General features: G+C 41.5%; 1 protein-coding gene across 1 annotated transcript; it reads right to left on the minus strand.

Annotated features, from left to right (window-relative positions):
* Positions 1-253: 253 nt before the first annotated feature.
* Positions 254-9094, minus strand: pcolceb (procollagen C-endopeptidase enhancer b). Its single transcript, XM_082528757.1, has 9 exons — positions 8967-9094; positions 7702-7810; positions 5905-6163; positions 5602-5726; positions 2878-3014; positions 1932-2716; positions 1741-1821; positions 1094-1264; positions 254-612 (listed from the first exon to the last, which is right to left on the minus strand). The coding sequence occupies exons 1-9, from the start codon at positions 9053-9055 to the stop codon at positions 482-484; spliced, it is 1887 nt and encodes a 628-aa protein (XP_082384883.1). The 5' UTR covers positions 9056-9094; the 3' UTR covers positions 254-481.
* Between the last annotated feature and the right edge of the window lie 600 nt (positions 9095-9694).

Genomic DNA, 9694 nt, shown 5'->3' on the forward strand with positions numbered 1-9694 from the left:
AGACCAGCACTTTGTTCGATTTGCTGCCTTCGCACTAAAGTGGCATCTGTGACAGCGTGGTTGATATATGAAGGCCATTGCAAGCTTTTCAGGAGGTCATCATGTAGGACAACAGTCCCTCACAATCATGTGTCATGTTGCTGCTGGTGATAAATGTCATATTTGTTTTATGGTCTCTAAGATCTTTATGTTGTATAGCACTTCAGTGTACCAGGGAAAGTAATGGATAGTCGAGACTAAAATTACCCCCAAACTGTGTTTATTATGTATCTTTTAACACAGAAACTTTATAATTTACATAGAAAATACAAAAGTAATATGTTAATATCGTATGTTTAAAATGTAACTCCTTCTCACAACCATATTGTAATATGAAAAAAATTCTGCAGGATATTGTTTATAATATTTTCACTCTTTATGCAATGTTACATTTTCTAAAGAGTCAAGGCTGTCAGTTTGATTGGTGGTTTAGGCCACGATGTCAGCATGATTTGCGAGAAAGGACATCCAGTGCTTTTGAATGAACGGGCTTAAAGAGGAGGGTGAAGCTGGAGGGGCTCAAATGGCCATTGCCCTCTGTGTCCACTTTTCCCATCAACACGTAGTTACGGCCTGGACAAGAGACAATGAAGAAATACAGAGCAAGTTGTTATCATTTACATCAGAGCAGCTTGTGATTTTTAAAGGGAAACATTTAAAGGAACAACACTGAAAATGAACAATTCCTGTTAAATAACATACCAATCCAGAACTCTGTTTTACTCCTATTCTTTATGTAGTGGTTATTTATTTACAATAATCCCAGAGGCACCAATGATATATGCTGCAATATGACACCTCTATATGGTTTTATTATCTACATTATTGCCTTTAATCGCTGACTTTTATTGGTTAAATACAAAATCATATCATCTGCATACAGTTTGACATTGAACTGGATTTTAGCACTGGTAGTACCCGAAACATAGAAAGCCATCATTAAGAAATTCCAGTTTGTACACAGTATTTACAGACGTTTGAAAACCTGCTCTAACTGTATTATGTGGCAATATTTCTGTAAGATGGAGAGCAAGAAAACTGTCTCATTTTTTACCTTTGATTAGTCCTGGGCATTTCTTGCAGGTAGAAGTCAGTGTGACTGTTTTGGCGGGTCCTGATTTGGTGACGGTGAGGCTTCCTGTCTTATACGCCTTGATCAGTGACACCTCGATGGTTGCTGAGCCCCTTGGACCAGGATCTATAAACGTAACCTTACCCGTAATCACTAAAATAAAGAAAAAAGAAAGATGTGGTCACTAAGGGAAACAATTTAAGATTTTTTAAAAGTTATCATTGCAAGGTGTTTAGACTTCTTTAAACTTTGGTCAAAAATTTAAGACTTTCTGAGTGATTATCTGAGGAATCTGCTTATGAGTGAAATATCCATTGCTAAAAAGCCACCCTAAAGTGGTCGCTACTAATTTGAAGATTGGTGGTTTGACCTCTGGGTGCCCCAGTCTTCATGCCAAAGACTGGGAAAGACACTAACCATAAGTTGCTCTCAGATGCATTCGTCTGAGTATAAATGTGTCTGAATGTTAGAAAGCACTTAGTTGTAGAGTGGGCTAGAATCACAAAAAAGGCATGTTTCAATGGGGAGAAAATGTGTAGAACCAAGTGACATTTTGTAGGTGTAAAGGTGTGAAAATAGATGGAGAGGAGTTATGCAAAGCCCAGACTGCAGCTTGTTTTGTAGCTCACCAAAGTCATGAGGGCAGAAGCTGGTTTGGAGGGTTCCAGTCCGCTTACAGGGTTGTGTACACAGTGGGTTCAGTGGTAAAGCTGTAGGAAAAACATGCGGCAACAAACACTTTCTAGTACAAGTAAACACAAATACATACATGGGGGTAAAAAGCAGGTTAAAAATTCAACACTCATTTTATTGTACTTACGTTTCTTGCTCACATTGGGTTTCTTGGTCACTGCTTTGGTTACTCCTGGTTGAGATGATGCTGTGGGTTTCATCTTAGGTTTGACTGTTGGTTTAACTCCTGCCTTAGTGGTTGGCTTCACTGGTTTCACTTTGGGTTTTATACTGGGCTTAGGTGTGGGTTTAACCTTGACTCTTGGTTTAAGAGTTGGTTTAATGACCTTGGGTTTAGGTGTAGGTTTGGGCTTTGGTGTAGTTTTAACTCCAGGTTTAGGTTTAGGCTTTAGTGTTGGTTTAATTTCAGGTTTAGGTTTAGGCTTAGGTGTAGGTTTAGGTTTAGATGTGGGTTTGATGTTAGTAGTAGTGGGTCTGTTTAGTGGAGGTTTCTTTACTAGCGGTGGCCTTCCTGGTTGCCTTTTGGGTGGTTTGGGGGTGGGTTTGGGCTTGGGGCTTGGTCTGAGTTTGGGAACTGGTTTGGGGGTGGGTTTGGGCTTGGGGCTTGGTCTGAGTTTGGGAACTGGTTTGGGGGTGGGTTTGGGCTTGGGGCTTGGTCTGAGTTTGGGAACTGGTTTGGGGGTGGGTTTGGGCTTGGGGCTTGGTCTGAGTTTGGGAACTGGTTTGGGGGTTGGTTTGGTGGGTATTTTTGTCGTGGAGGTTATCTGAGGTCTGTGGATAAAGTCTCCTCCTGCAGTGGGTGTGCGGGACCCACGAGGCACGCTGGAGTAGTGGGCCATGAATCCATCTGAGGTCACGCTGAGGTCAGACACAAACTGGAGAAGCAGCTCGTTCCCATTTGTCACTATAGTGCTATGAAAGGAACAGGGAAAGTAGAAAGAAAGGATAAAGCAACAGACACGTGGAAGAAACGGGACGTGACAGTATAAACACGTCAGCAAAGCTCTGCTGTAAGGTATGTATACATGTATTTAGCTTAATTCAAAGTAGCTTATATCTGAACAGTATCTCACCCTGGTGGCTTGTCTCCGCAGAATTTCCCTATCCTCCTCGAGTCATCCGTTTCTCCCCCATTAAATAAGGCCACATAGTCATAACGACAATACATGTCAGGCTCCAGATCCAGTTTCTCAAACTGTACCTCAATCACCTGGAAAATAGGTGGAAACAGAAAGCTATGAAAGTCTTGGCAGGGCATGGCGCTAGCACATGTTTACTTCTGACTAATTTTCATGAGCCGTGTACAGTGCAGCCATCAGGAGGTGGTGGTGGAGTTCTGAAACACAGAGGTGCATTTACTCCCTCTCTTGCCCTTGCTTCCTTCCCTCCTTCTTTTAGTTCAATCTCTTGGCACACATGATCACGCCTGCAGGGACTCAAAGAGGTCTTTCATTTTAACTTCGGCACAAGGCCGCTGTCACACTCATACACGATAACTGCATTAAGTATCCTACAAGGAAAGTACATTTCCTTGTGATGGGCCCCTTTACTGCCATTTATTTCCAACACAAGGCATTTAACATACTCAACTGCACATGCAGTCAATTGAAATTTGATTTTGACTAATATTTGGTGCACGTAAATTATAGAAATACAAATTAAAATGATACCTCAGCGCCCGTGCATATTTTCTAATTGTATATTTCACAAAGATTTAAGCCCAGTTCTTGTTAACAATCATGTGCAAATTTTTTTGTTTTGAGGTTATTGCATTCCTGGTGCATTGTCAGCTTCACTGGTTATGTAGATTAGATCCACAAGAATCTATTTGTTCTTTGATTGGAAATATTGGCTATATTATTCGTTTTTATAGAGTTAACTATAAAAGTATTTTAAAGTGTTGAAGATACAGAAAACACCTTTGGATTTTATTATTAAACTGACTGAAGCACCCACTGAGAAACTAGAGTATTTATAAATCATTCAATCTAAACTATTTGACTGGGCACTTTCCTGCGTGAGTAGGTAATACATGTTTGGTGTTTGCTAACAATTAGGTGCTTTTAGCTGCCAGGTACAACATTTTAACCCTTGGAAAATAAACCCTATAAGGTGGATTAATTACTCTCTTTTTTTACGCTAGTTGGAAGGCTATGTACAGCGTATATTCCTTAGCATTTGTTCCTCAGTGCAACATCATGCTGTCAAATTTTTCCACCGGGAAAATTTATGCTAGCTAGCCTAGCTAGTGAACCAGTCCTACATGTGTCCTTATTTCCGCTGGATGTTACTTTCCACTTATGTCACTTCGTTTTCTAATTTGTGTTCTTGTCAATAACTATCTGTAGACGGCCTAATTTGTGGTATTTAACTTACAAGTTCAGAATAGCCACAAAAATCAACATATTTTACAGTCTTTTCAAATGCATATGAATGTGAAGAATGCCACTTTTAGGCATGGCTGTAGAAAATGTCAGAATTCAAATTAATATGTTAATTAGGGTGACATAACCAAAAGAGATATGTGGGCCATATGGGGAACAGTAGATATCTGACTTTTTTTTTTCAACATGTTGATGCTTCATTCTAGATATATGTACAGCGGGTAAAATAAGTATTGAACACATCAGCAGTTTTCTAAGTAAATATTATTCTAAAGGTGCTATTGACATGAAATTGACCCGATGTCGGTAACAACCTATCAAATCCACACATGCAAAGAAATCAAACCATAGTCCATGAATTAAGTTATGTGTAATAATGACAAAGAGAAAAAGTATTGAACGCATGAAGAAAAGGAGGTACAAAAAGTAAGGACACCAGCTGAAATCTTCAGTAATCAGAAAGCAATCCTTCCACTTATTGCAAATTAATATCAGGTGGTTCAGTCCCAATAAAAAGGTGTCTCATTACCAAGGTGTCAACAAGAAACATCTAATGAAGGGTAAAATCAATGAGCTTTCTTAAGACCGTCGCAGCCTTATTATGCAAAACATACCGATGGCATTGGTTACAGAAGAATTTCTAAACTACTGAAGGTTCCAGTGAAGTTTGGAGGTGGCAACATCCTGATGTAGGGCTGTTTTTCAGCGTATGGCGCGGGAACCCTTCACATACCTGATAAAAATCTAACAGGATGATGAAGACGACACGAGGGTTTGACATCTCAGCAAGACGATGAGCCCAACACATCCAAGGAAACTCAGCTGGTTTCACAGATTAAAATAAAGCTGGTAGAATGACCCAGCCAACCACCTGACCTGAATCTAACTGAAAATCTATGGAAAGCTCTGATGCTCAGAGTTCATAAAGGTGTCTTCAGGATTTGAAGACTGTTTGTGTGGAAAAATGAGCCAAAATCATGCCTGAGCAATGCATGTGACTATAGTTTCTCCATAAAGGAGGCGTCTTGAAGGTGTCATCAAAGGCTTTTGTATGAAGCATTAAATACATTTCAGTAAGCGTTTTTGATATTTTTTTCTGTGTCATTTCTCATTATTACACATAACTTAATATTTGGATATCTGCGGTTTAATTTCTTTGTATAAATAACGGGGAAAAAAATACGGTAAAATGGTAAAAATATTCACTTAAACATGTCACAATAATTTGACAGATAAACTAATATTAAGGCACTGATATGCTATAAATAAATAAAATGATAAATTCAGCTTTCTTTAATATAAGCGAGCAGGTCTTTAATGCTACTCGATCATTAGGAATCTAATAATAATAATAACAGAAATTCGGATGTGAACCGCTCTCAATCTGTATGAAGTGTAGTGTGATCAGCTTACATTGCTCGGCTCTACGGAGATGTGCCACGAGCAGCTGATGCCTGCTGGGTAATTGGAGTTGGGCCAGTTGGGCGTCTTTACGGAGCCCTGTGATTTGGTCAGTCGTCCTCCACAGAACTGGTTCTCTGTGGAAATATGAAAAAGAAGATGGAGTTAAAAAATAAGAGTGTGCTACAATATGTTAAGGTGAGACAAAAGCCAGGTGATACAATAAAAGCATGAGGCTGCCCTGTGTTTGCAGGAGAATAACAAAACTGTGTCCTGGAGCCCCAGTAAAATATTTGCAGGATTACTTGTCCTCACCTTCCATATGTGGCTTCCCTGCATTGAAAGAAGCCAGAAATCCTCTTCCACCAGTGGCTTCATCCGTCACCATCTCCAGCATCATGGTGTTGGAGGTGGAGATGAGGGCACCGGGCCTGAAGGTCCCGCAGAATCGACCTAACTTCTGCACTAGGCGGGAGTGACCGTTGTAGACGTCCAGGTAGTCATAGCGGCAGATGGGGTCAGCCTCTAAGTCAAAGAGGCGGAAAGACAGCATGACCACATGATCCTCGGGGACCTGGAGGGGACAACAGACTCCGTATGACCCACACACAGGAACAACCTGGTTTTTTGTTATGTAAGGCAGATTATTTCTTCAACATTGATACTGCTTGTGTTACTCTGAAAACAGCAAGAAAATGCTGAAAGTGAAGCATATCAATAATGAGTAAAAACTACAGATGTGTTTTTGAAGGAAATAGATCCAGAAGAAAATAGATTACCAAAATAAAATAACCAGATTTGAAAATGTCCTTTCATTGAAAATGATCATCTATGCAACTGTTATTCACAACCCCGAGCTCGTATTTGTATTATTTTGACTCTGACTTGTTTTATTTTGTTTCATGTGGTTTGATGTTATATCTGAATTTGTAACATTGTAATAATGTGGCTTGTTGGCCAGATCTGAAAAGTAGATGTTATCCTCGAGGGACCTGCCGATTAAATAAAAATAAATAATATATTTCACAGTTAAAATGACAAAAAAAAAAAAAGGAATAGCACAGGTGTTACTTGAATTATCAACACAAAAGGAAACACTGCAGTGTTTGTTTTTTCTTCTCCCCAAAAAGTCCCATTTCACTATTTCCTGTTTCCTCCCCTCACCCCCAACCAGTCACAGCAGATGGCTGCTCCTCCTTGAGCCTTGTCCTGCTGGAGGTTTTTTTTCCTGTTTAAAGGGAGTTTTTCCTTCCCACTGTTGCCAAATGCTTGCTCATAGGGCAGGGGTGCCGAACTGCAGGTTTTAGATAACACCCAGGGTCAGCACACCTGAATCAAATGATTAGTTCATTACCAGACATCTGGACAACTTCAAGACATGTTGAGGAGGAAATTTAGTCATTTAAATCAGCTGTGTTGGATCAAGGACACATCTGAAACCTGCAGGACACCGGCCCCGAGGCCTGGAGATCGACACCGCTGTCATAGGGGGTCGTCTGATCGTTGGGGTTTTCTCCGTGCTGCTGTCTTTACTTTACTACAGAAAGCTCCTTGAGCCTTGGAGCCATTTAAATAAAGCTGAATTGAATTTCAGTAAATGGAATGGAGTTCTTGAAACATGTTTATTTACATGTGGATGAACCAATAGTTGTCAGGACTCACAGAGGAACTGTAAATTAATGTTTTGCTTCTTGTTTCTGTGCTGTTGAAGCACTTTCTAACAGTCTGGCTCCCCCTGTAGCTATGAGGAGATGGTACGGTCCAGTTTGGGCCAAGCTGGTTTATAGTAGGATGATGAAGGCAACTTAATATGAGCCTGTTGTTGGTGGTTTGATCATTTTTGGGGCGGCTGTGGCTCAGGAGGCAGCACAGATTGTATACTGATCTGAGAGCACTGTAGTCAACCTGACCTTGCTTTCATTAAATGTTTTTCTATTTTTTTCTAAATCACATTTTCTTTAGTTTTCTAGTGCCACACAGCAATCACATCCTTTTGGCACTACAATGATTTGGCTTCAGTTCAAAACATTTAGTCATCTACATAGGTGCTACCACTGTTTCGCTATCCCCGTGTCCCAGACTGAAACATCACAGCTACTTTCAGTGACTCACAGTGATGTACCAGGTGCATTTGCTGTTGGGTTTGTACAAGCTGGGAAAACCTTCACTGGCCACGATGCCGGAGTCTATGACCAGGTGGCCTCCACAGTGGAAGACTGGCCTGAAAGAGAAAGAGAAAAAGAAATCCTGCCCTTCACTTCATGTGCCGTGGGCTTCAGGAAATGCTGCTTTTGCTTATGCAGCTATACTGAAGAGCATTGAGGCAAAAACCTGCACACACACACACGTTTAGATGTGAAAAACACAGTCTTTCTCTGTTCTCCAAGGCTGGGAAAGTTCCCAGTAAACTCTCATGGTATGTTTTTTTTTTCATAGAAGTTGGCCAAACCAAGCCAGGACTGTTAATACACAGTATATGTGTTATCGCCACACTCTGACTGCACCGCAAGAAAACTGTACGCGTTCGCTTTGCAAACACCGCCGCACAGCAGCCCAATCACACACGGTTTGGTGGCACACACACCCACTCTTTCGCACTCGGATAAACACACATCAAAGCAGCGCCAGCTTCAACTTTTAATTTTGCCGTGCGGGCCAGGCCCAGACTCGTTAATTTAGATGTTGGCTGATCTGGCATCTGGTTTTCCTCCAGAAACTCTGCAGCTGGAAATTAGGTTTAAATTTTACTCCATAGCAGCCAGTGAGGCAAAATTTACAATCCCTTACATTACAGAGCTGTTTTTCTGTCTCTCAAGTTCTCCAGGCATGCATGGTGTGTCTCTTGTGGTACTCTAAGGCCACACTTGGCCAAAATATTCCAGTTTTGGAGTCCCCTCCCTTCTGACCCTCAGGAGCTTAGCAGGCCACAGGCATTTGTTTGTCTCTCATGTTCAATTTACACCTTGTTTGTGTGGAACTCTGCACAAACAAAGAATTTCAGGAAGATTTACTTCTCAGCTGCAACAAGAAAAACAAACTATATGACACGAGAGCACTGCTGCTGGTACATCTACCCAGATTTAATCACAATAAATTACAGCACGCTGTCATTATGTGTCCGCCTGCCTGTCTGTGTGTTTATGGGATGCCGACCACATCTTTCTAACGCTACACCCTTCTATTTCTACCGAACTTTCGGTAATCACAATACTGCGACCAGGAGAGGAAACAGTCTCACACATGCACAGTAGTTAATCCAGACTGATGTGGGCTTGAAAATTGCTTGCCACATGTGCACATACTGAAAAGAAAATTGGTTCACAAAGGGCACATTGACAGCTCATACATACAGAATAACTTTGCTGCGCACACCTTACCTTGCGTTAGTGTCATTAGTCTGAGCATCAGTCCATCCCAAGGACAAAATGACAAGAAGGCACATGGGGGTCCACACCCAGTCCTCCATCCTGCTGTCCTCCCGGATTGGGAAAGACGAGAGTGCAGAAGGGAAAGAAGGAGGGAGAAGCAGCGCAGAGGCGTGGAGAGGGGTAAGGTTTTGGGAAGGGGAGGGGAGGCAGGGAGAGGAGGGGAAGTGATGGTTGGATGGTGGGGTGTTACGGAGGGAAGGCGAAGAAAGGCAAGGGTGCGTGAATGAAGTTGGTTAATGCAGGTGACTAGCAGTAAAAAGTGTTGTTTACACTGATTCACAGCCAGAGTGGATCTGTACAGTGTGCTTGTGTTGCTCATTAACAGGTAGACTAATGAAGTATATGCAGAAGGTAAGTTTCTGTAGGCGTGTGCTTACAGAGGGCCTGTGTTGTAGCATGTATAATGACCACTTCACAGCGCTGCCGGCTACAAGCCGTGCTTTTGTTCGCCATCTTCATCTGGAACCATCAGGTTTACATGTTGGACTTTTAGTCAAGAATTCAGCTCGACCGAAACGCTGTGGTGGGACTTTAAAACAACTGTGAATAAACCTCAATGGGCTGTAAAGGATTCCCAAAATTCCTCCATAACCATGTGAGAGACTGATAAAGAAATGAAAAGTTGGTTGTACAAGCTCGTGAAATGCGGACTAGCAAAGGACCGTGATGTTTGCAGA

Source organism: Aulonocara stuartgranti, assembly GCF_965226115.1.
Source record: "Aulonocara stuartgranti genome assembly, chromosome: 3".
NCBI classification, from domain to species: Eukaryota; Metazoa; Chordata; class Actinopteri; order Cichliformes; family Cichlidae; genus Aulonocara; species Aulonocara stuartgranti.